The sequence below is a fragment of the Pararge aegeria genome, chromosome 6 (genome assembly GCF_905163445.1).
Source record: "Pararge aegeria chromosome 6, ilParAegt1.1, whole genome shotgun sequence".
Lineage (NCBI taxonomy): Eukaryota > Metazoa > Arthropoda > Insecta > Lepidoptera > Nymphalidae > Pararge > Pararge aegeria.
Genome location: NC_053185.1, coordinates 7,152,102 through 7,180,050, shown reverse-complemented (window position 1 = coordinate 7,180,050; position 27,949 = coordinate 7,152,102). Strand labels below are relative to the sequence as shown.

General features: G+C 34.6%; 1 protein-coding gene across 1 annotated transcript; it reads left to right on the top strand.

Annotated features, from left to right (window-relative positions):
* The first annotated feature begins 475 nt into the window (after positions 1–475).
* On the top strand, positions 476–25,880 carry LOC120624798. The gene is made up of 3 exons (XM_039891545.1): positions 476–553; positions 6,509–6,691; positions 25,464–25,880. The coding sequence occupies exons 1-3, from the start codon at positions 479–481 to the stop codon at positions 25,878–25,880; spliced, it is 675 nt and encodes a 224-aa protein (XP_039747479.1). The 5' UTR covers positions 476–478.
* Positions 25,881–27,949: the final 2,069 nt, after the last annotated feature.

Here is a 27,949-nt window from a genome sequence, read left to right as displayed (position 1 = left end):
AGTAACTTAGATAGGTAATATAAGTTTACTAAGTCTAATTTCAAAGAGGCAATATCGCCAGGGCTTTAATTTGCTACCACTAGAAATATATTGAGGATCTAATAATTATGGTTTTGTAGGGGAAAAAGAAAGTTATTTTGATAAAATTAACGACATCATAACATTTAAATTAAAGTAGACATGTTCAAATTCCTTAGTTTATTTTATTGCAAGTACTTAATTGATTCTAAAAATAAATAAACGTCAATTTTATTGATTTAAAATTCATATAAAAAATTTCGGACAGGACAGGATTTTATTTATAAGCATTTCAAGTTTATAAAATTGACAACTCCTTCAAGTGAAGGTAAAAGCACAAATAAAAATTGTAAGAAAAAAAAAGTGTGTAAATTATATAAATAAAACAGTGTAATTTATTTCGTGCGAAGTTTAATAGTGTTTAATTAATTGTTAATCGCGACTTTCCTTTGACAGCACTATGAATCTGAAACTAACCAACGAGGTAAGAAGCTCAGTCAACTTGCTTCATAACGCACCTGTATCTTCTGTAAAGGTAATTCTAATAAATTGTACATAAGCTTTGTAACTTATTTACTAATTATTCTCACTAATTTTTAAATAACAGTTTTTAGTTAACAGTTTTTGATTTAAAGATGTAAAGTTCCGTTTACTTAACCACTGTTTTTAAGAGATATGCTGACCAATGCATACTTCCCACTTATAGTAACATATAGAGCTATTTTTATTTCAATACTAGCTGATACCCGCGATTTCGTTCGCGAAGATTGAGCTTTTTATTCCTGCGCGCTCGTTAACAATTTTTTGTCTCACAACGGGAACTATTAGAGAAAGTACACGTCCTTTTCCATAGCATAGGTGGCATGCATACCGAATTTCAAAGCTACCTGTCCGCGGCTTGGCTCGTAAACCATTTTCAATTTTCCCTCGAGATCTACTTAACTAATCGGGATAAAAGGTAGCTTATGTTCTTTTCCATATCAAAGGCTACATGCATGCCAAATTCCATCTAAATCCGTTCAACCGTTTTTGCGTGATTGAGTAACAAACAACCACATTTTTACATTTATAATATTACTAGCTGTTGCCCGCGACTTCATCTGCGTTTGATTTTGTTGTGACATTAAATTTAGTTGTAGATCTAAAAAACTTTAAAGTTTTCAGTATCTCTAATCCTTAAATGAGGGGTTTGCTGCTGTCCGCTGAGGAGTTCTGTCCTCTATCTCCAATCACAGTTTGGGCAAAATTAAACACATATTATAACCTCTATAGTACAAAAATAATTATTTAAATCGGTTATAATTTGTCGGAGTTATTATGGTGTAAAATCGTCAAACACTCATCCTCTCTCCCATAGGAACCGAGCATAATGTCGGGATAAAAAGTATCCTATATTACTTCTAACACTTCCAAGAATATGTGTACAAGTTTCATGAGGATCGGTTAAGTAGTTTTTGCGTGAAAACGTAACAAACAAACTTACATTGACATTTATAATATTAGTAGAGATAATAAATAATAATAATAATAATATAATAAATATATAATATAATATTATATTTGTAGGAAGAGATAAAGTTGCCATCAAAGACTTATACCTTTACTAAAAGCATATACTTACATAATGAATGCATTATACCGTTAAACGCAGACATCGCTGAAGTATGGATGCAAAGGTGACGTGCTATGAAGTTCTAAATGTCGAGGTGAAGAAGACTCTAGATGGTCTTATATCACACTTCTTGTGGTATTATATTATTTTGATAACATGATCTAGCATTTGCCAAGATCCTTTGCTTTATGCCGTTTAAGGACAAATAGAATGATTCTGGTCTAGTAAACCTTTGGCGCTCTAAAGTCTTATGTTAAACTGTACGGGACATTCACCAATATTATTCAAGAAATTTATGAAAGCCTACGAAACGATTTATTAGAAATGGTTTCATTTATAATCAATTCTCTGGTTGGGGCCCTTGGGTTAGTTACATCAGAATACAGTTGCCCTCATCCTACCTTTTCCGGCCGGTACCTTATTATGAGACTTGGGGAATATAATGGTGAGCGAGCTGCATCGTACTCTATGCTATTACTACCATCCACTCCGATTACCGACCCGTCTGTCAGCGTGGTGATTTAGGGCAAACCCTCCCGTAGGGAGAGGCCTCGAGTCCAGCAGTGGGCTGACTTGAGGCCTCGATGGTGTTGACATAGCGATGCCAATGCTGATATATATACAAAGATCTGTAAACTGTACATTGCGAATTGCAAGTACTTTGCGTGTCAATTTCGTTTACTTTCTAGATTTATGTACAATAGAATCAGCAACACTATATCCTTATTACCCTATTAATTCAACTGAGCAAGTGCTGTTAAATTTCGTGCAGTAAGTACTCGAGAGTAAAGAAATCGTAAAGAAATACAATTCGTTTAGACATACAACTTTATTTAATGGACTTTAACATTTAGCACATTGCTATTCTAAACTGTATAAAACTAATTTAATATCTAACAACTGACTAAAATATTACTACCCTAACAAAAATACATAGGTACACTCTTTTACACTTATTTCAGTCTTTACTTTTTACATTTACACTTATCTCTTTACATTTATTCATGCTTTTACATTTATTTTTAACGTCATAGAATTATGAACTCTTTGTAACATAATTGAAGCATGTTTTATATTGTAAGCTAAGCTTGAATAGCTTTGTAAAAACTGCGGTACGATTTTTAAATAAACTTTTAATTTTATTTAAATTTCTATTTTAAATTCTAGCATTATAACCTTATTAATCAGTAGAATATTTTTAAACATTTATTTTGTAATGCAGTTTGATGTAATGAGTTATTTAAAATATAATTAATTTTGAAATTATTTGCTAACGATGTGAATATCTGTAATAAGCTGAACATTTACTACGCTCACAACCTAGAAACTTGGACAAGAAAAATGTATTAGCTGTTGGTTTTCCTAAATAAACAAATAAATAATCTAACCTAAAAAAGAGAATTGAATAGAATAGAAAAACTTTATTGCAACACAACACAATAGGAAAAATACAAGGAAAACAGTAATAGTACTTAATGCTAGGGTGCAAAGAGGTTTAACATCATCATCATTTCAAACTATAGACAACTACTGCTGAATATGTGACATAATTATGTAAGAACAACTACTTACACTCGGAAATATCTAGTTAGAGGAGGGGACTACGAAATCTTCGTTTCCGAGTACGGGTATTGAGAGGAAAAAGTTGTTGGTCCTATATAAGTTCGCTAAGTTCTGACGTCGTTCATAAACGATCGTTTAACAGTAAGTAGTGATGTTATTGGACAAAATTACAAACAAATTACAAACAATTAGTGTATTTAACTATATATTTTTACAAAGATAGATTTGATTAAATATCTATTGTAAATAAATTACCACCACAAAACCAGGTGTATAAGGTTCATTTCACTTTGATGTTGTAGTGTTTCAATACTGGAAAATAACAACACGATTTCAAAATTTTATCATTGACTTGCTTTTAAAAATTACTTTAACATCACGTGAGTGAGACAAGATTTCCAGCTAGCGAAATAATCTTGTTAAATACCTGAGCCACGTGTTGTGATCTCCCGCCTACGATATTTTTACAGCAATGCTTTCAGTGAATTCCTTACGGGCGCTAAACAATTTCTGAATGGTTTTTAAATCAAGCGTACGAGTACAATCACGTAGTTAGTTGCGTATCTGCGGATTTACGTTTCGAATCAATCTTAGAATATTGCAAGAACTGGAAAACTCTCAGGCATGCAGGTTTTCTCATGATGGTTTCCTTCAACGTTAGCAAGTTATTTTTAATTGCTTAAATTTAAAAAAAAAACCTTACATAAATCCGAAAAGTTAGAGGTGAGTGCTGGGGGCCCAACTGGGTCCCCCCAAAAGTGAAGCAGAAGGTCGGTTGTGGGTGGGTACAATAGGCCATCAACACTTGATTGCTTGATTGATTTTGGTATACAGATATTTATTAGTGGAAATAAATATCTGTAGCTGAAGTTTTAGGTTCTAAGAATTCTTCGTACTAACTAATACTATTAATTTATTTCAAAGAGCGCTTAAGAGTGATTATAATTTAACAGAGAATCAGGACCCTAGTTCAATTGACATTATAAATTTAAAGGCTGTCTACCTCTGGGCTAATGAACTTGCCACTTGCCTGTATCCCATAATGTTTGATAAATAATTGGTCTACACCGCACTCCTACTAAATATCGTAATATCTAAGAACAATAGTTAAGTTTGAATATTGTAGTATGTCCGTTTGTATGAAATCTTTATTGTTTACACAAATTTGTTACAAAAGAAACCAAAAAACACACGCAGCTAGTGTGGCTGTGTATTTTTTTCGATCCTATAAACCCACCGCGTCGCATCACCCACCCGTGCTATTACTTCGTTTGCTCGGTTCCTAAAGGTCATAACGTGATGTCAAGTTGCGGTTCTAACATAACAATGCTAAATATTCTGCATTTAGAGACGTAGTGTTTATTTATTTTACGTTTAAACTTCGATGGAAGTTTCGCCAGTTTATGCTGCAACTCACGTTCACAGATATAGGTCATATAGGGGGATTTTGGACAGCCGAATGGCGCAGTGGGCAGCGACCCTGCTTTCCGAGTCAAAGGCCGTGGGTTCGATTCCCTCAGCTGGAAAATGTTTGTGTAACGAACATGAATGTTTTTCAGTGTCTGGGAGTGTTTATCTATAAATTATTCATAAAAATATTCGGCAATCCTCTTGGTACCCATAACAGAAGCTACGCTTACATTGGGACTAGATGGCGATGTGTGTATTGTCGTAGTATATTTATTTCTTTATTTATCTTCTACGTTTACAATTCATCACACGATGCATTTTCATTCCACTCAAAATTAACCTTTGACCGCAATTTCACCTCATGGTAAATAATGCTGTAATCTAAGATGGTAACGGGCTTATCTTTTTGGGGTATGGCAGTTTTAGCCATACCCATTATTGATTTCTACACAACATAATAATACGCTTACTTAGTAGCTAACCACAGAAAACTCTGAAATTGTAAATTCCCTAATTGCCCTCACCGTCATCAATAACTTATTAGTAGACTAGTTGGTTTTCGGCAAATAGGCAGAATAGACGTTCCAATAGTGCTTATTTTATTTGCCTACTTGAAATAAATGAATTTTGAATTAGATTTTTATTGTTTGAACGCGCAAATCACCGATTCTGTTGTCGCTTCTTCGTATTTATTTCAAATAAATATATTAAAAAATGTGAAGTATGTTAAAAAAAAGCCTTTGTTCTAGGTCAGTGTATTTTTTAAGGCAAACGTTTAAATGGTTAGCTGAATATTTAGGTCGTATATCAAGGTGAAGCGGTGACAGTGTTATTTTCGATCCCCGCAAGTACCTCTAAATTTCGTTAACGAAAACATCGTGTGCGAATCACCTTAAAGTTACCTATAAAACTCTCAAAGGCGTGTAAAGTTTACTAATTCGCGCTTGGTCATCATTGTGGACAACGGCCTAAAGTCATCATTCTTGGAGGAGACCCGGCCCTTCTTAATATATGTATATTACAGAATCACGTAACTGCGTAATTCCATGATTTCAAGTTTAATTTGCTTTACTCCGTGAAAAGCACGAAATCTTTACGGTGTCATTTATAATTTCCTCAATCTTTATACTCCACACCAAACAGATCTTCCACAATGTAGAGTACATTACGCTTCGCAACGAAACCGGATCATCCTCAGCAGGGCTAGGTCAGGCAGGAGGCAAACATTATATCCCCCGAATATATCCCATAAGGGATAAAATTAACATGTCCACATGCTAAAGCACGGGAACAGGGAATAAGAGAAGTTTACCCCCGTGTATAATCCCTGCTAATATTATAAATGCCAATTTAAGTTTGTTTGTTACACTTTCACGCAAAAACTACTTAACCGATCCTCATGACACTTTGTACACATATTCTTGGAAGTGTTACAAGTAATATAGAATACTTTTTATGCCGACATTAAGCTCGGTTCCTTTGGGAGAGGGACAAATTATAACCGATTTAAATAACTCTTTTTGTACCATAGAGGTTGGGAGATAGAGGGCAGAACTCATCAGCGGACAGCAGCAAACCCCTCATTTAAGGCTTAGCGATACTGAATACTTTAAAAACAAAATCAAACGCAGACGAAGTCGCGGGCAACAGCTGGTAACACATATATTATTTGGATCCATATTGTTCTACTTGTGCGCCAGTGCTCTGAGAGTTGATAAAGCTGTGGGAGAAGACATTTTTATCCTTTCCCCGGGGAGATCATTGTCTCCTGCCTATGCTAGCCGTACAGGAGATGTTGACTTAACAATAAACAATTGCTAAGTCTATCTTAATTGACCTTAGTCTTGGTCTATGTTAATTGACCCATCAATATTAGTTTTATTTTTCTCGCCTTATTTTTTCCAGGAAGAGAGACAACGCACAGGACGGCTGATTGCACTTCTTGTGGGCATCTGCTTGCTGGTGCTGGCGTTATACCACGCGTGGGTCCGAAGAATACCAGTGGTAGCTAGTCTAGTGGTACCAGTGCTTATCATGTTCGTGTACGTGGGCTGGGTGCTGTATACCGCGTCGAGGGATAAGAAAAGGGTATGTTAATTTGTTAAACCTTTTTAATATTAATTTTATTCAGGTATCTACTTGTTCAAGTTTCCGAACCTCATAATTGTAAAAAATAACTCTACTTGCTTTGCTGTTGTCTTTACACGTGTCGAGTTGAAACTACAACTGTGTTCTAAAAAAGTGGTTTCTTATTGATAATACTAATCGATTTTCGAAGTGAGTTTCCATACTAAAATTTCTACTTAATCTCCAGAGATTTCAAGATTGTAGGGTATCATTATATCAGCAGATGATAGCACCAACGATACTCTACTTCATAAGGATTGAGATGGGAAAGAGGTTATCTGTTGATCTTACCCATCGAATCAAAACATCCTCGTTTATCCAGAGCGTAGCTCGTTAAACAGGATAAAAGCTGGAACACATTAGAAACAGCATATGATGTGACAGCTTTAGCATCTGAGATATCTTATGTGAAAACCCCATTTTACTTCACCCCCAAATTCAAGCATAAATCGTAATCAAGTTATGTGAATGAAACTGAAAGGTTATGACCTGCTTATTCTTTTGTTTGTCTTAATTAATAAGAATAACAAATTTATTTAAATTTATATTTCATTAAAATTAACTTTTGTTACTTCATCTAGAAATCAGAAATAATCCCAATAAGGTGGAGAGCTGTGATTTTTATAGTGGAAAATACAATTTTTATAGTAGCCAGTAGGAATATTGTGCTACTATTAGTTAGCTAAGAAATCATTCTATACCATAGGCTAAACGCTATTGAAAATATCAAAAAGACAGTTTTTAAACCATTGTTCTACGAGTAGAAAGCTGAATAATTACGCTGTAACACTCCCATATTTTTTTTAATTAGTGTAACACGCCTATTATTTTTTTTCAAAATACTTAGAGAGCCTTAAGGAAATTTGCAATACTGTAAACTAGAGCTGCATAATTGTACCTATAAAATTCATTATATGACATGCGCTATGAAAACTACTGATGATACATAAAAACTATGTACTACATGAATGAAGTACGTATAAACCTACGATAAAACCTTCCCGAGGGATTTGTATAACAGTAATTAACGCAGGCGAAGTTGCGGACAAAAGCTAGTCTAGTGTATTATTGATCGAAACGCGTTTAATAGCTAGCTAGGTATATCCATCGTAAACAGTCTGTCAAAACGGCATCACTCTATATTAGAACGGTGTTTACCCTGATAAACGGGCGTGCGGTAAATGAATCAGCCCGCACTGTTTACACATCAACATTACTAAACGGTCTTTTAAGCCAACTTCGTAAGTTTCTATAATCACTTTTCTTTTCACCACTTCATTTTGCGAGCAGACGCCAGCTAAATAACGTAGCCGGCAAGGCTGCGTTATTTAAATAAGCTTTTAACTGTTGCTCATATTTTGAAGTTCACTTTTTATGTTGTACTTGTGAATTGAAATGTTTTGGGACCTTTTTAGGGTTACGTACAATGGCGTATTTTAAGATTCAGCGCCCGGGGTCGGTAAGATTGTCCACCCCATAAACAAATGGAAATAATGAAATAATATCCTATAGTTTTTTTTGTATTTCTAACATTATAATGAATAAAGAAACTAAAAAGCTAATATAAAGAAAGAATCTTAAACTCCAGCTCCATTTATTCGATACTAGAAGTGCAAGCGGCTTCGTCCTCTGTACTATTTTCTATATAAATTCAAAATCGTTTATTCTTTGGGTATATCCCATAGGAACTCTGCCTTTTTCGAAATAAAAAGTACACTCACTCCAACTTCTGCTTGCGCCGTAGCCTTTGCAGACCATGGCCTCTTTGGTTCTAGAGTAAATAAGTCCGCACGGGATCCATATTATGATTGTCCTTTACTGCGTCTAAAAATTTTAACGAAATATGTACTTTTATGTACATAAACATAACTTGTAAGAAGTTATGTTTATTTACTTAGCGCAAGTATAAGGGTATGGTAGATATAACTTGCGAACTCTTGGTGAGGATGGTCACCATAAACGCAAAGTTTGTAAGAAAATGGCAAATTTTATATAATTTTATTGGAAAATGTTTGTAACAATTTAATTTTAACAATAAAGAAAAATTAAATGTAAGTCAACAAAAAAATAATGGACACACAACGCGATTAAACTCTTGGGAGAAATATGTAAACATTTGCATATATAAAATATTGTGTATTTGTAAGAAAGTCTTAATAGAATATCACAAGTGAATATTTTGTAATGCCAACAATACAGGCGTATCGAATTGATAAACTTCCTCTTTTTTGAAATAAACAAGAGGTAATACTTAAGGCGGTTCTATAAAACTACTTTCGATGCGGAAATTTGAAGCGTGTGATAGTCTAGTGGTTAAGAATGTTAAGACCAGCTTCCCGAGTTTAGGAGCTATGTGCGTTTTAAACAAATAAATATAACGTTTTTAAGATGCTCGTCAGTGAAGTAAAACAAATTGTGAAGAATAAGGCAACCTGCATGCCTGATAATTACCTTAATAATGTTCTCAAAGGCGTGTAAAGTCTGTCAATCCGCACTAGGCCAGTGTATTGGACTACTGCCTAAGCCCTTCTCAATAATTGGAGACCAATGGGATCAATAATGATGATGACATTACAAATGTAATTTATTTCCATATAAATATAACAAAATTCAAAAAGAAAATGGGCTGTAACAATAAAATAGATAAATAGATAAATATACTTAGACAATACACACATCGCCACCTAGTCCCAAAGTAAATGTAGCTTGTGTTATGGGTACTAAGATGGCTGATGAATATTTTTTTTTATGAATAATATTCATAAATACTTAGAATATACGTATGAACACCCAGATACTGAAAAACATTCATGCTCATCACACACACATTTTCCAGTAGTGGGAATTGAACCCACAAGAAGTAAAAATAAAATCACCTATGCAGTTAACTAGGCTACATAAAATTGTATATTATTTTATAGCAAATTAACTTATTAAATCTTTGAGATGTCTGATAATAATTTTAAAGTTTATGTGAAACGTAAGCTTATGGAAAAATCCTATTATAAATTATAATATTAAGGATAACTTAAACGATTTTTCTAACATTATCTATAGATAAATATTAATGAACTGTGAGATGGTAATAAGAAAAAAATAACCGGCTAAGTTAATTGTGGGATGTTCTAACGCGGCGAAAGTCGGCAAACGTAGTTACCACCATTAATTACCTCACAATAATTATGATAACAAATATGTTATATAATAAGAAATACTTTTTAAGCAATCACGCACGCACGCACATATATGTGCATTTTCACATGCTGCAACGAATACATTTTTATTTGATTGTTTTTGATCGATTAGTCTTAATTGTTTTCTTTGTTTCTTTACGACTTGTTCACACTTTTATGTTATTAATATCTTTTACATATTATTTATTCAAAATACCTAATTACTTTTATGCTAAATCCGAGACCGTACTATTTAAAATTGTTATGTTTATGTAATCTTTGTGGCCTTAGATACTATTTACAAATATATTTTTATTGTAACGCTGTTGATTACGAATAAATAAATAAATAAGTGCCTGTGATAGGCCTACATCAATACCGAATTTTAGAATTTGATGATGATTGTTAATACAGATTCAGGTTCCTGTGGAGGTGGGTATAATTTTAGAGACGAGCTCATAGGTAAATTCTCCTAGCTATTGAATATATGATAATGGGCCAGCGGCAACTCGTATGTTATACAAACATTATTGATGCTCGAACTTGTTTGTTTTCCCTTATTGTTTATAATGCTCAAGCATGCCGCAAGGTTATATATATATATGTATGTATATACACACTATTCATATTTCGCGTGGTCATACATTCATATACGTGTAGCCATGTGGTCACGGCAGATCAGAATAAATATACTACGACCATACACACATCGCTGTCTAGCCCAAAAGTAAGCGTAGCTTGTGTTATGAGTACTAAGATAGCAGATGAATATTTTTATGAACATATTACGCATAAATACTTATAATATACAAATAAACACACAGAACTGAAAAACATTCATGTTCATCACACGAACATTTTCCAGTTGTGGGAATGGAGCCCACGGCCTTAAACTCAGAAAGCAGGATAGCTGCCCACTGTGCCAGTCGGCCGTACAAGAATAGATTTGTTATCCCATGGGTGTCGTGCCAGGCAGCTTAAGAATATAACTGAGAGCGAGTAGCAGCGTCCTCTGTGCTACTACTACCATTTACTGCAATCACCCGCAGATCCCGTCTGCCAAGCGTGGTGATTATGGGAGGACTTTAGTCCAACAGTCGACTGTTACAGGCTATTGAGGATACATATACTGCAGTGGCGTGCACTTCATACATGCACAAAACTGCACTGCACTGGATACCCTAACATTTTTGGATTTTTGAGGAGGATTTTGCCATTTTATGCCGTTTTACTTCTTTATGCTTACCCTGGTCCAAATTCCTGTGCACGCCGCTGATAAACTGTTAGTAAGTTTTTCGTCAAGAAAATTTTAATTGAAACATCGCTGAAAGCTTCCGTCATTAGAATCAAACAGCGATTTATTGGAGCGCTAAAAATACTGTATACCGAAGCTACATTTACTTCAATTTGTACGCGTACTGTCAGCAAAAGAAAGATCAATAGGGATATCACATAACTCTTGACGTTATAACTACAATTCAAATTAACGGGTATCCTTAAATTAAGACGCTCTAAGGAAACTATACTATCTATTTATGCCCAATAAAGTAAAAGAGTTTTGTAACGCGCTTTTTTCTGGAAATACAAGTTGGAATTTAAAATCTTTTTTGCCTTTTGATTGCTAGATAACTTATTATTTATTTGGGAAAGAGATTAAATATTAAATGAAAGTTTAATTGTCTATTTTAAAAAATCTTTTGTGTGTTTGACAGGCTAATTTTTGCTCAAGGATATAATATTCTATAGAATTTTTTCCATTTTCATCCCAAAGGTTCAATTTTAAATATGAATTTTGAGGTCCCGGGTTCGAGCCCTGGCAAGAGCAATTTGGGAGTTTTTAAATCATGAATTTTCTCTGCTCTGATCTGGTGGGCTGCTTTTAGTCTGTGGCTAGTTAACCTACTGTCAAAGAATTGCCGCTAAGCGATTAAGCGTTCCAGTACGATGTCGCGTATATACCGATTAGGGGTATGGCTTATAATTAATTACTCCTAACAGGTTAGACCGTTACTATCGTCGACAGCACAAAATATAAAATAGAAATAAATAGGGGATTATGTTTATTAGTCAGAACGCGATAAACTAGGGGATTATCAGCCCCAATTTTAAATATCTTGATTGTATTTAATCGCCATATTTCTAAGACAAGTCTAGTCGACAAGTTGAAAATGGAACAAAATAGTGATACCTACTGCTCTTAAAATTATGTGCGATAGCTCAATGGATCCGGAATGTGCCAAAAGCGTGCTAATAGATCCTAAAAAAATGCAAAAGTTATAATCAATTGAAGATGAAAAAAAAAACAATTGAAGATGAAAAAAAAAACTTTTCCGTTTTTGCCAATATTTCATAAACTTAAAAAACATTTGAGAAATTAAAAAAAAAATCTGAAAGAGGAGGAAATTTCCAATTAGACTATTATCTAGTATAAAAGGCTATTTAACATCACATTACTAACATTATGCAGGAGCGGCGACGCGATAGGCCGGGGTATATTGTGTACGATAGCGGAAGAAAATTTTGTACGGGACTCTTATCAGGAATAACTACTTATCAGGGATAAAAACTAAGTCTTGGCGGGGGCTAGTAAATTGAAACAAACTGTTTTATTTTAAAATGCCAACGAAAATTTCGGAACCGACAATAGATAGTTGATATGGGATAGAACTAAAGCGTGATCCTGTTATAACTACAACCTCTCCACGCATAAAAGCCTTCAGCTTTATAACATTAGTGGGGAAAAGGGACACAATAAATGCGAATAGTAACCACAGTGGATAGAGCTGCCTGGACTTTTAGTATTGAATAATGGTTTTTTAGTTCATTATTTAGTTTCATTCTTTATTTGCCGTTTTAGTTTTATTCATTAAAATCATTCAATTTAACAAACTGTTAAATTTTATAAATTTTAATTTTTGCTTTTTCAAAAAGAATAGACTGGTGATAGACTGGTAGGGTATTGAAAAAACGTAGTTTAAGAATATAAGATGATCTTTTTGTAGTTGATTGCAGGAGAAGACGATACAGATCTCTGAATCATCAGCATCAAAATACATTTAAACCTTATTTTAAATCTAACGTAACACTAAATATACGTTTCTGACTACAACGCTTAATCCGTCTCTAAATATTTGTGCAATTCCAGACACTGATTAGACCTTCTTTCTTCTAAATGATTCTTAAATCACTGATAGGTGTTGAACACACCTTGCAACGTTTCACGTTTCCGACTCTCAAAGCTAGTTTTATTGCGTCCTTGGCAAATCAGCGGACCTTTATATTTCTTTATGGGGTTCCATAAGATGATGAAGATTGGAAAACGATGCTTTGTCGGGTCTATTAAGTGACAGTCTTGCAGTTAGTCAGTTAGTGTGTTTCGAGTCAAGTTGAAATTATCGAATGCTGAATTCAGTAAGTCCAGTTTCTTACTGTCTTCTGCACTTTTCGGAGTTATGTGCATTTTTAAATTAAGGAATTAAATATACCATACATTGACGTTGAAGGTAAACATCGTGCGGACGCCTGCATGTTTGTGAGTTCTCCATAATGTTCTCAAGAGCGGGTGAAGTCTACCAATTCGCACTCGGTGGACTACGGCCTAAACCCTTCTCAATCTGAAGCAGACTTGTGCCCTATAGTGGGCCAGCAATGAATTGATGAAGATGAATTTAGAAGAAGCTTCATACTCTTGTAAAAACAATGAATATACTACGGGTTTTCATTCTAAAAGTCAATTAGTTGACTGCTCATCAAAACATAAGCAAGGTACTTTTTGATTAGCTTAAATCATGCATTTTGGCAAGAGTATATAATTACATAATTTAAGTTATGAAGCTTACGTAGAATTTTTACATGACGAAATTACATCTGCGTTGCTTTCGAGAATACATTGGAGCTTGACACACCCTATGGAGCTTTGTACTAATAATAAGCTTAGAAAAGTAGATGATATAACCACTTCTTGAAAACTAGAACTAATACTTAAGATGGTCGAGATAACATAGGCCCAAAGGGCATTCCAGATCTTTGCAGGTTCATAGAATATATAAATATATTATAAATATAAAAGTGTGGAAGTTTTTTACTCACTCTCACGCAAAAACAGATTTGGATGAAATTTGGCAAGCATGATGAAGCCTTTGACATGGAAAAGAACATAGGCTACATTTTATCTCGGGAAATAAGAGAGTTCCCTTTGGTATAAAAAACCTTAATCCACGCGAACGAAGTCGCGGGTATGGCAAGACGCCGGTATGGAACTACTTAAAGTCTATTTTGTGTTTGATAGTCTAATTCTTGGGGTTATTGGCTATTTAACACGACCCATAAAAGTCGTTTGGTTACGGCAGATCAGAATAAAGTTGTCACCACCCTCCCTCTTCCCGCGAATGCGGGAACAACAACGGGAAGCAGCGTCTTCCATGCTACAACCCATCTGCCTGCGTGATTATGGGCAAACCCTCCAGTTGGGAGAGGCCTTTAGTCCAGCAGTAGACTGTTATAGGCCATTTCATCAATGAACTATAATAGTCCACTGCTAGACTAAATGATGATGAAATGATGATGGCTTGAAAAAAAATTAAATACAGGACCCTACCAGGCAAGAGATATTGCCCTCGACTGTCTTTTTTCAACTTATCTGGAATTTATTCTAAATCTACACATTTTTCTACGAAACCACACACCGACGTGCAAAACCTTTTTCGTACGTGCCCGTAATACCGCAGTTCAATTTTTTATTCTGGGATAATACTACATAATATACCAAAGACCATAGATAACCTAAACGATTTATAAAGCAAAAAGATTTTCTAAGTATAAGAAATTTTGCGGAGAACGTGTAGTAACGATTTTCTGAGAGTTTCGCTTTTCGACTCGACTTAAAAAAAATGGAGAAGGTTCTTAATTTAGTTGTTTATTTATTTATGATTTTTACCTAAGAATGACGCAGTCACATGACCGATTAGATCAGATAAACCTTTGTGTGAAACGGTATACTATGAGGGTGGTCCCATTGTCATGAGGTTACTACGATCCATTTTTTAAACAATGGAGAAACTGAGGGAACTCTTGATACATTATAGCCACGCTTATAGCAACTGGGGTGTTTTATAGTAACTTGGCATTCTCTTTCGGAAAGCATCATTAATTGTTCAAATGAAACTGATGATGAAGTTCTGGGTTCTGCAACCCGAACTACACAAAATAACAACTATTTCCCAGCGTTGCCATTCAATTAAAAAAAAAACAAAGGCGCGGTTGAAGAAGATATTCGAGTTCACATCTGCCCGTTCCGAAATTTACATATGCAATTCAAATTTTTGTTGGTCTCAAACTGAAGTTTCCGTTTAAGTTGTTTTAACGGTGTGTTTAACGCCTACGCGGGATTTTACAAATTAGAACATATGCTAAATTATGAAATCTCGGAGACCAGTAAACTTTGAAATCTACGTGTGTACTACCTCTCACACAAACATTCAAATAATTGAATGTTATTACTACTAATGATAACATTCAAATAATTGAATGCTATCATTAGTAGAACATCATTCTCTAAAAGTTATTTGAAGGTAGGTAACTTGATGAAGTTCCAAATTTAATGGAGCTTCAAATTCTCTTGGAAGGTGTCGAAAATTAGATCTTCAGAAACGATAAGGCGGCAAGATATGACAAGGTGAAATTTATTAATTAAATGAAACAGACCACGGCTGTTTCTTTGGTTAGCTAAAATAAGTTCTTTCAACGTTTCTAATACAATTTTCCAAGAAAATTAAATTCAAATATTTGTCTACCTGCGCCGCGTTGGAAAATAAAATAACATTTACACAAATTTCTCTTGAAATGGTATGGCTAACTTAACGTGGGCGATAAATTAAGCGTTTTTTTTATTTAAATGGATTTGCTTTTTATAACTAGAGCTAGATCACCCTGAAGGGCTGGCCTGATTAATAAAGGTTGTATAACCTCGAAACAGAATAAACCAAACTAATAAGAAAATACTACGACAAAAACATATATATATATATATATATATATATATATAACTGTGACAATATAAAGATATTAAGTAAAAAAAATATATATATATATATTGACATGAAAATATGAAACTTATGCTGAGTAAATGCACGGTAATAAAAATTAACTCTGGTTAACAAGACTTATCTGTATATTTTGTATAAAACAGAATTTAAAATCAATTTAAATTTTAGAGAAATAAATGACTTTTTTATTTATTTAATTTATTTATTTAACCTCGGAACAGTTATGTAGTGTTTTATCACAAACTGAAAGCACCTTTCTAATCGGAGCGTGAAAAAACTCTACATAACAATTCATACGTTCTGCTACGTTTTATAAATAAGGCCCCTACACACTGTCACTACTTGTAGTTCGTGTTACGTTCGTGCGCATAGAATATAAAAAATTTCGTCATCATCAACACGTTACCGGCAAACTACAGGGCACGGGCCTTCTTACCGAATGAACAGGGCGTAGGCCGTAGTCCACCACACTGATCTGATGCGGTTAGTTAGGTCAGAAGTTAGAGCAATTCATACCAAAGATTTATCGATAAGCTCACGTTATATTTTAACTTTAAACTTGTTGAGAGACATCTCAAAGATAACATCTGGTAATAATAATACGAAATACAGGTTATAAAAATTATATACAACTAGATGTGCCCTTCGGCTTCGCCCGCGTAATTTTGGGAGGCAGCGTACTGCTACATAGTCTACACCCTAAAATTTTTTTTAATCTTACGTAATTTTTTTCTTCAATGAAAAGCATACTATATTATTTCTAATACCTCCAAGAACATGTATAAAAAGTTTCATGAAGATCGTTTCAGTAGTTTTCGGGTGAAAGCGTAACAAACAAAGTAACATTCCCATTTATAATAGTAGTTTACCTTGAATGAATTGGAATTGATCTGACAAATAATGTGGATTTCTATAGGTGAAAGAATTTTCAAAATCGGTTCAGTAGATACAGAGATTACCCATACAGTCTCACAAACTTTACCTCTGGATAGTATTGGTATAGATATAAACTATTTAATAGAAGTTAGTTTTTTTCAATTGGTAGGTTTTCTGTCGTCGGTTAATACTAATGAGCATACCACATGGGAGCCGACGTGAATCAACTAAGAACAATTAGATTAACGTAAAGGTCGAAGTTTGGAAAATGTCAGCTTACATTTTCCCGTTCACAATCGTTTTACGCCATCGATCTTTGCCCTTTGACTGACGTCCCATAAATTAACCTATTCAATAACGGTAACGCGTGTAGGTGATTTTAACATGAACACGAAAATAATTCAATTAATTTTCGTGCACGTACTTTGATAAATTGCTGTTCTTATAAAAAAATGCGAACCAAATTATTTTCATTCCTCGAAAGTGAGTAAACAAGAACTAGATCAAGGAGTACATCGTCATCGTCATCTTGAACCCATTATCGGCTCACTACAAGGCATGGGTCTCCTCTCAGAAAGAGAAGGGTTTAGGCCGTAGTCTACCAAGCTAGCCATGATACTGATCTGTACTGATGATCTGTATATTATAAGTATTTATGTGTATTATATTCATAAAAAAATATTCATCAGCTATCTCAGTACCCATAACACAAGCTACGCTTACTTTGGGGCTAGATGGCGATGTGTGTATTGTCGAAGTATATATATATTTATTTATATTTATACATACAAATTATATACTACATGATTAAAGTACCCATTATTACCTACAAAAACGCGCAAGGGAATTTATCTAAGTATCAAAGTAAAGACGCAATAGCAGCTTTTGTGTTTTTAATTTTATTGAATCACCGGTAGAAAAAAATTGGGTAACATAAGTGACGTAGTATTCATTCTTATTTATATAAATACTAGATGTGCCCTGCGGCTTCGCCCGCGTTATTTTGGGAGGTAGCGTACTGCTACATAGTCATATATAATATTTTGAGATTTTTTCATAATTTTTTTTTTATCATACATAATTTTTTTTTTCAACTATACTATATTATTTTTAATACCTCCTACAATATGTATAAAAAGTTTAATGAAGATCGGTTCAGTAGTTTTCGCGTGAAAGCGTAACAAACAAACTTACATTCACATTTATAATATTAGTAGGGATTTTATCATCAAGGGTAATTTATTTTTTAATTTATTCCAATTGGACATTTAATTTAGAAGTTATAGCGAGTTTCAAATATTAAGGACTTCTGCTGAAAAAGTTCTTGTTAGTTCACTTAACTTCACCCGATTTTTTTTACAAGAATAAAAAAATATCTATGGAACTACATCTAAATTGAATGCCACACATCTTCCAAATAAACTGCGTTTCCACGAGTTTCTACGGGATAATTTAAAAACAAAAATAAACGCGGACGAAGTCGCAAGCTACATCTAGTTCTATATAATTTTGATTTTGACCTTTAGAAACTTACATACGACCGAAGGGTGTGCCACTTGTAATATTGCGTGTTTAACTACCCCAAATCATTAACTACACGAAATATATAGGTGTCAGTTTTGATAACGAAGAGGTAAGATTAAGATCAAACAAGTGTAGGCACACCTAATGCCACTTAAACATAATATTATTACAGTAACCTAACCCAATTAATTCGTAATATATAAAACAAACTTTTGCCTACGATTTCACCCGCGTGTATTAAATAGATACTCGCTATAAAAGTAGCCGGACAATCTGTAACGATTACTTAATCTACAAAGTGAGTTTCAAAATGAGTTATTTAACTAGGTAAAGAATTTGTTTATTTTAAAGTAAATATATCTCCTGAGGATGCTCTGGTTTTCAGAGCGAAACGCGCGTAGAGAGTAAGTACATTTTAGAACTGATTTTTAAAATTTTCATTTATTCTATAGATTATAAATAATATTGTAGTAGCATTTTAGACTAAAATGAAAAGTGTTGAAAATCGTTTTCAATTTGATTGAGCACCGGGATCTAAAGATGTGGTTAAATTTTACGATAGAGTGTTAAATCGATCATTTCCAATTTAAGTTCATTGCCAAATTCTCTACGATACGACGAACTCTAAGGCGAAAGTTGAGAATGTCGGCTTCATTTTAAATTATTTAGAGAACAATATACAAGACGAATCGCTATATAAACCTGTATAGTGAGTTGGACTTTTGGACTTAAAATTAAATCGCGGTTGCTATGTATCTTGTCTGTTCAACTAGGTATGTTACTTTTGCTTACAAGTAATATTTTCTGTTTCTCTTCTGAGATCCTAAGTATTCTTTGTGTATTTACCAAGGTCATTGTCGGTTATTTGATATCATGTAAAAACGACCTAAGTATCATTAGTATTCTATGTGTCCAATACCAAGGTCATTTTTGTTCATTGTCTATTTGCGTGCAAAATTTCATCAAAATCCGTTCAGCAATACTAGGTATATCATTTATTTTCATCTTCGGATAAAACATTAGCTTTAATTGAGTGTTGGTTTTTGCCCGTGGTTTTGTCCGCGTGGCATTCGTGCGTGAACTTCCCGGGACAAAATGTAACCATATGTTTATTATGTCTCCATTTTCAGCCAAATTAATACATAGAATATATGTTCAAAGGTATGTTTGAATATTATAATAAAGGTATGTTGAAGAGGGAATGTTTGATATGTTCAAAGGTACACTACTTTTGAACATATGTATACAATATTGATTTCGAAACCTTATTTTGTTTTGTCTCTTACTTTTACCTGTCACAAGCTGACCCGCGCAACTTCGTCTGTATCTAATAGGTTATTACGGTATATTCGTTATATCTTTAAAAAATCTGGAAACCATTTGCAGCGCCACCTATCGGGTCCACTTTTATTTCCAAAGTATAGGGACTATAGTGGCCCACTCGAACACATAAGTTCATATGAGTAACAATCTGAAAAAAAATACCTAGAGCCCGATTCCCGCGCCAGTGTATCGACAGACGCGCCGAGGCACTTTGTTTTATGATATGTCTGTCATATCCACAGAATAATGTGCTCATATCCGTATATTTAAATTGTCATGACGAAATTTGTCGTTTATCCTATCATTAGCTAAAAGCATAATATCTATCTGGAAAAAATAAAAGAAGGAGCAATTATCCGCAGGATATTGCTAATTTTATGCTTACCTGTCAACTCGGTCTCAATTGAAGATTTGTATTACAGCTTAAAACTATTGTCTCGTAGGTAATACGTAGAAGCCAAGTAATGTTATTTACAGCGTTACATTTTCGAGTTTAGCGCGTTCGTGGTAGATGCCTATTTAAACTTCGTGAATTGTATGTAAACCATAGGCAAAGTTTCTAAGAAGTAACTATGTGAACTAAGCCTTCCAACATCACTTATAACTTATACTTAACTCTCAACTATCAACAAGCATCGCAACTACTCAAATTTATGAAGTTATAAGGTTGAAACACCTGACACTCTATGTTGTGTTGGTTACTGTTCAAATCATATAGGTACCTATTCGCAAACTACTCGTAAACTAGATGTACCATAAAATTTCTTGCTTTTTTTGACTGAACGTAGTCATTACAAATAACGGAGTATTTGAGACGGCTTATATTTTATGTGAATACTAGCTATTTCCCGAGACTTCGTCTGCGTTTAATTTTGTTTTTTGATGTGGCATTCAATTTAGTTGAATTTCCAACCACATTCATCAGATCTAAACAAAGGTTGGGCAAAATTAAACACATATTATAACCTCTATAGTACAAAAAATAATTATTTAAATCGGTTATAATTTGTCGGAGTTATGGTGTAACCGGAACTCTAACTAACGTAACTCTCCCAAAGGAACCGAGCTTAATATCGGGATAAAAAGTATTCTACATTAATTCTAACACCTCCAAAAATATGTTTACAAAGTTTCCCGAGGATCGGTTAAGTAGTTTTTGTGCTAAAGCGTAACAAACAAACTAACATTGGCATTTATAATATTAGTAGGGATAGGGATAGGGATAGGGAAGGGATAGAGATAGGGAAGGGATAGGGATTAATGTTAGCTTGTAGTTTTTATTATTTTATGTACCCACTTAATAAATTCAATGTCCCATAATGTTGACTGGGCAGACGAATGTACGTCATCAAACATAGTGAATGTAGTTTCGTCTAGATAATTTCCGGTTTATGAAAATAGTGAATATAATCTGTATTTTCGAGATAAGTGCGTTCTATCTCCTACAAATTTTGTCCAATCCCAACCATAAGTTCAGAAGCCTGTAGAGCAGGGCTAGCACGGACGGAAGCCAAAAATTATATCCCCCGATTATATCCCCTGACAAGTGATATAATGAACCTGTCCACATGCTAAAGCACGGGAACATGGAATAGGAGAAGTTTACCCCCGTTTATTATTATATTACACATATATTATTTGTATATTATTTCCACTTGTGCGACAGTGCTCTGAGGGTTGATAAATGATAAAACCGTGGGGGAAGACACATTTTTATGCTCTCCCCGGGGAAACGGCCGATTGGCGCAGTGGGCAGCGACCCTGCTTACTGAGTCAAAGGCCGTGGGTTCGATTCCCACAACTGGAAAATGTTTGTGTGAAGAACATGAATGTTTTTCAGTGTCTGGGTGTTTATATGTATATTATAAGTATTTATGTATATTATTCATAAAAATATTCATCAGTTATCTTAGTACCCGTAACACAAGCTACGCTTACTTTGGGACTAGATGGCGGTGTGTGTACTGTCGTAGTATAGTAGTATATATAGACCTTTTCGGGAGTGCGTTATCACAACGGTCTTTTACTCCGTCCCACCCAGGTCATCTGTATAATGATCTGGAGGTCACCCTACATTACGTTAATTAACCGGATACCGGTATTCACTCCAGAGCACGTTTGCCCCAACGGTTTTCGGACAGATTCATTTAGATATGTATGTGCAACTAAATTGCCACTTAAGTACCTATAGCTATCCTTTTCATATCAACGTTATATATTTCTTGCTTCTCTCTCGTGTAAAATAATGTGCCTAGACACATTGTAGAAGAATCGCTCTCGACTCGCATCCAAAAGAATAATGAGATTACTTGATATCAAAGAATATATTATATAAAGTAATTAAACATGCACTTGGAACCTCTATCTAACGGCAATTGAAACAGAGCGAGCGTTGCGGTACATGGTCTAATGTTATTTACATTAACTGACCGCGGCTAAAGCTTTGACCCATCAGTAAACCCTGTCCTCATTTTGACTTAAATAAGATATGAATTCCGGGAGAGGGCGCCACTAAGCGATAAGGACGCCTTTTGTATCCTACTTTTTAAGTTTCCTCTTGTTGTGTCCATTTTTTTTTTCTTTTTGTGGTGTACGAATAAAGTGTATAAATAACTAAATTGCCAGTCACATTGTATAGCTGCCTGGACGCAGAAATTTTAATTTGTAAATTTTTTTATTATATTGCATATTCATATTCAATGTAAGTTTTTTTTTTATTTAGTTTAGTTTTTATTATTCTATTTATTTTATAGTGTAGTACGTAGTGATGGGTCATAGATACTAAATAAATAAATAATTAAATTAATATATAAATATACTAAATAAATAAATAAATAATTAAGTAATGTTCTCCACTGATATTGACGTTCATTTATATTGTTGGGTGCATGCATAAATTGATTTTTGTCGACAAAGAATACATTTTAGCCAGAAAAAGTAACGGCTCCCGCGGGATTTAAAAAAACCGAATCGCACACGGACGAATTCGCTTCTCCACTTTAAATTTTCTAGTTCCGCTGCCACCAACCAAGTCTCTAGAGATTCGTTTCACGCGATTTTACGACGACTTTGTGGTCTGAAGCGAATGTGTGGAAATCCTGCGTACACACCAATGCATTTAAACTTTACGGCTATCTGCTTTTAGCTATTTGCTTCGCTGAAATCGAGTAACTATAGTTTACATTGGCAGCCTTTGTTCTCGAAATAGCGGTCCAATTAAAATGTAGTAAATCGCGATGTATTTGACTGTAGACAATATTCCAAATTTTATGTTTCTACCGATTATACTTGTACTGCATAAAATAATACATAGATACTTTAATATTTAAAAAACTATATTATCTATCTATCTTATATATTTAAAAAAGAAAGTCTCTGGGTATGTTCCGTATAGGCCCCGAAACGGCTGGACCGATTTCAATGAAACTTTCAGGGAATCTTCGGATTGACCTCGCGAGTAATCCTGTAAAGTTTGGTGACGATCGGAGCACTCCTATTTTTGAACTGTTCATACAGCTTTTATTTACTATGATGATATTCTATTGTTGGGTGTACATGGGTGTAGATAATGATCTTCACCCGCTCAAGAAGAGAATAGAAGAGAATGAATACGGAGAGAAATAAATGATTTAATATATTATGAGACTAAAATTAAAAATTTAATGATGTAAGTTTATTGTTTAAATAAAATAAAGCAAAATCTAGCCCGGCGAAGCGGGTTGGGTACGCTAGTATTTAATATATTTAAACTACCTACATTACAGATACTAGTTGCCGATAATACCATACCCAATCTGTAACTATTGTCTTCTTCTTCTTCTACTGTTCTTTTTGTCTCCTACAAGCTTAGCCCTTTACTGCTATATCAACTGGTGCTAATTGATAATGCAGTCTAGGATGTTAACGTGTTAGGAGATGATAGATATTAAACCTATAACCTCTACTCGGTTTCCATGCGCCATCTTTTAACGATATGTCTTTGCCGATAGGGTAACTAGCCACATCCGAAGCCACCCACTAGACCAGGCCAGAGAAAATATCCAAATTATAAATTCCCAAACTGTACCTGCTGGGGATCAAATCCGGGAACCTTCGGGATAAGACCACAGCGATCACGGGTCGTCATATAGTAGTGCCGTTTTTTCCATTATGTTTTCTCATGGAGGCATGCCAAATACGTTTAGCTTAGATATTCATTTTGTAACAGCGTTGATACAATGTAGAATACATTGTTGCATGAAATGTGCGTACAAAGTGTTTATTCTCCCCTCACAAGAGAATAAATTACACCGGAGACATTATTTACCTAGACATCCCTAAATGAGTATTATAATGCTGAAATAAGAGAGTCGACAATATTAAAGTAATCCTTGTAGTCGTCGGCCGATTGGCGCAGTGGGCAGCGACCGTGCTTTCTGAGTCCAAATCCGTGGGTTCGATTCCCACAACTGCACAATGTTTGTGTGATGAACATGAATGTTTTTCAGTGTCCGGGTGTTTATCTATATATTATAAGTATATAGTTTAATGAGGGATGCCATATCTATGACGGAGCTTGGCTTGGTGTTCTTACTCAAAAAAGGATACGAAGGCATACCACTGGATCTTCAGGTTGCGCCGAAGGGTTTAACTGCCATATTTGCGGCCGTGAATGTCGCTCGCGCATCGGCATCGGCAACAAAGAAGTGTCGCTTAGACAGTGTTTGAACCGTCTCTCAAGACGTACAGGCCATTATTATAAGTATATATGTATATTATTCATAAAAAAATATCCATGAACTCTGTATCCCTTTCTTGAATACCAACTTGATTTAGCCTTATAAGAGGTCGCTCGCGGCGGTTCGTTATAAACTTACCGACAAAGACGTGACATAAAGCGAAGCGTTCGGGAAAAATGTCGCGTAGAAACTTTTACGGCGGGCAAGGCTTTTAAATACCAGGTTAGACTGCGACGATCTTAGGGTATAAAGCAAATAAAGAATCATTTTTCACCCGCACGCCTTACATGACCCGCTGTAGTCCGTAAAGTTCCGAATGCTATTCGGCAGTCACCGCCCACCGCACGCCCGGATTTTTTGCCACAGTATGCATAAAATGGTTAGATAAAACCTGAGTGCGTGCTGCTGGGGATAGCAACCTTTAAAATATTAACGCAAAAAACGCAAAATATTCCGCAACTAGTCAATAAATACACGAGGGTAAGTTAGTATAATATTAGAGTATGATATGTACTGACAAAGTAAAAGCCGTTTATTTAGAATTTAAAGGCTCTTAATTTGTGTATTTATAATTTCTCTGGTCTGGTCGGCTTTATTACTAAACCTATCGCATTCTGGGAGGAAGTCCCGTGTCCTGCTTTGGGCTTGTAATAGGGCGAAATGTCTTTTATTCGAGCATAAAGCTTTTGATACGTTCAGCCGCTATTTATTATCAGTAGTCTACTGGGAACAGGCCGCTTCGGTCCTTAAGACAGGGGATTTATAACCCAACTCGCTGCTCCAATGCGGGTTGGTGAGCCTTAATTGTTATCATATGTTATTGATAATATTATTTGGCAGAAAAACTGAACACCTTCTTAGCTAATAACCGTAGATCCAATAAGGGTTTTAAACCTGGAACCTAATCATACTTAGCTATACAAAACTATTCACTGGACTAACATGGTAGTTGCAATTTCAGTAATTAAACAGCTCTTATAGAGTTTTTGATTCTTATTGTTACTTACTCTTTGCGCTATTTACTACGAAGAAATCGTAAGCAAGTCATTTATATTGTGTTTTTCTTGTGTTTCAGTTATTGGCGGCGCAAGCAGCATTAAATGCGGTCATCTCGGAAAATCCTGATGCCGATGGACGTACTTCAGAAATGTCGCAAGGCAATATAGAAATAACAGTCATATCCAGCAAAGAAAGTTCCAAAGTCAATACGCCCGATGGTTCAACTCGTAAGGACTGGTCGGAAATATCTTCAGCATTAAAAAAGGGGCGTAGAAAACCCGAAGACAAAAGTGTATGTTTCGTGAAACCTATAATACTAATCAACGATAAACTTCCAGAGGACCTGGATTTAGACCAGAAATGGTCTCATATTGCTGAAGCAATGTCTGTTAATGAGAGGTTGAAAGTGCTTCAACCGCGTAGGAAGTTTAAGCGGAAATTTTTTAGAAGCAGGCGACACGCAATATTCAAAAGATCATATTCAATAGGATAACATTGCTGGTAATCTGAAATGGAATCTACTATGCCTAATAATTCGAGGCAATTGTTAATAAAAAGAATCACTAGATATACATATAGCGCTATGCGGCTAGCATAGGCAGAAGATAAAAAATAACCCCTAACCATGGATACAGTTATCGTGTCCTCTTGCTAAAGTACGGAAACAGGGAATAGGAGAAGATTATCCCGTTTATTATTACCACATAATTAAGAACGTACAGATCCCTCAATCAACTTCAATTCACTCTAAGTGATAAAGCCGCTTATGCACCCTAGCACTAAGTACTATTACTGTTTCCTTGTATTTTTCCTGTTGTGTTGTGCCCTTTTTACTCAAAAACGCCCCGTGCACAATTTTTTTTTCAAATTTCATTCCACAGTCGTGGAATGTTGCTAGCTTACAAAATTTTCCCATTTTTCCAATTTTATGGTAAACGTTTAGAATATTAGAGGTAATATAATTACTTTCAACTGCTAAATGGAATGGAGTGAATAACCGTCTGTTCGAGAAACATTACTAAACTGGATTGGTTTTTGATGCTTCAATATTAGTCGTGTACACGGTTTCTGTATTTTCTTAATACTGTGATTATTACATGTATATTATTTAGATATTATTTCCACCTGGGCGTGAATGGTCAAAGAATGTTTAAAGCTATGGGACCAAAATATCGTCTCCTGCCCATTCTAGACGCACGCACTGTACTAAAAGATTAACTTTATGTTAAGATATAGGAAGGCTATCTTTTTCAGATTGCTTTAAGTAGATATTTTTAAGCATATTAAGCTATTTAATAATGTGTAAATAGAAGAGTTATTTAGTTGTTAATTAGTAATGTACCAAAATATTGGATAGAACATGCGTTACTTTGCGGAATTCCATGATATAGATACGATAAAAATTGGCTATAATCCGTGCAAACCAGGAAAATCTGTAAGGGTTAATGTAAACTCCAACACAAACAGATCTTTTAAAATCTACTTACGTACGTTCTACTTACGCTCCGACGCCGGATCATCGTCAGGATTTGTTGACTTTATAATGAACTGCTGAGAATTCAACATTATGGTTTTCGCAGATTATAGCAAATAAGCCAAAATAGTAGTAGTATAAAGTACCTAAGTAATTTTAATGTCATTGTTAAGGTCTTGTTAAAATTTCTGATATATAAAATACTAGCTTCGTCTGCGTCTTTTTGTTTTTTGATGTCGCATTAAATTTAGTTGTAGTTCTAAAAAATTTTCTTGTTCTAAAGTAGTTAAAATGTTCTAAAGTATTCAGTATCGCTAAGCCTTAAATGAGGGGTTTGCTGCTTTCCGCTGAGGAGTTCTGTCCTCTATCTCTAACCACAGTTTGGGCAAAATTGAACACATATTATAACCTCTATAGCACAAAAACAATTATTTAAATCGGTTATAATTTTGTCGGAGTTATGGTGTAAAATCGCAAACACGTTCATCCCCTCTCCCAAAGGAACCGAGCTTAATGTCGGGATATAAAGTAACCTATATTACTTCTAACACTTCCAAGAATATGTGTACAAAGTTGCATGGGGATCGGTTAAGTAGTTTTTGCGTGAAAGCGTAATAAACAAACTTATATTGACATTTATAATATTAGGAGGGATAGGGATAGGGATTTAAAACCGTTTTTTTTTGTAATGAGGTGGAACATATACTCGTATATAGCTATTTATAAAATTGTTAAAATAATGTGCGTATAGAAAAGACTTTAATTAATAATTAAGTGCGTTATTATTATTTTTTACGCTATAGGTACGTACGATTATGTTTGTGCAGTGTTGGTAAACAATAAAACAATATATAATTATTTCTTATAATATTTTACCAAACTTATGATTTCAAACTCGAAATATCTGTACTGTTTTTTCCCATTAACTCCATGAAACAAACGGGTTTTTTGAGTTTACCGTAGATCTGGCAGCTAGAGCTGGCAGCTACCTCGGCTATCCTGCTAGCATCTTGGGTAGATCCTAATTCTTATGGCCCTTTACGATGGCAGGGAAGAAGTTTTAGATTTAATTTAGTTTAATTTTGGTA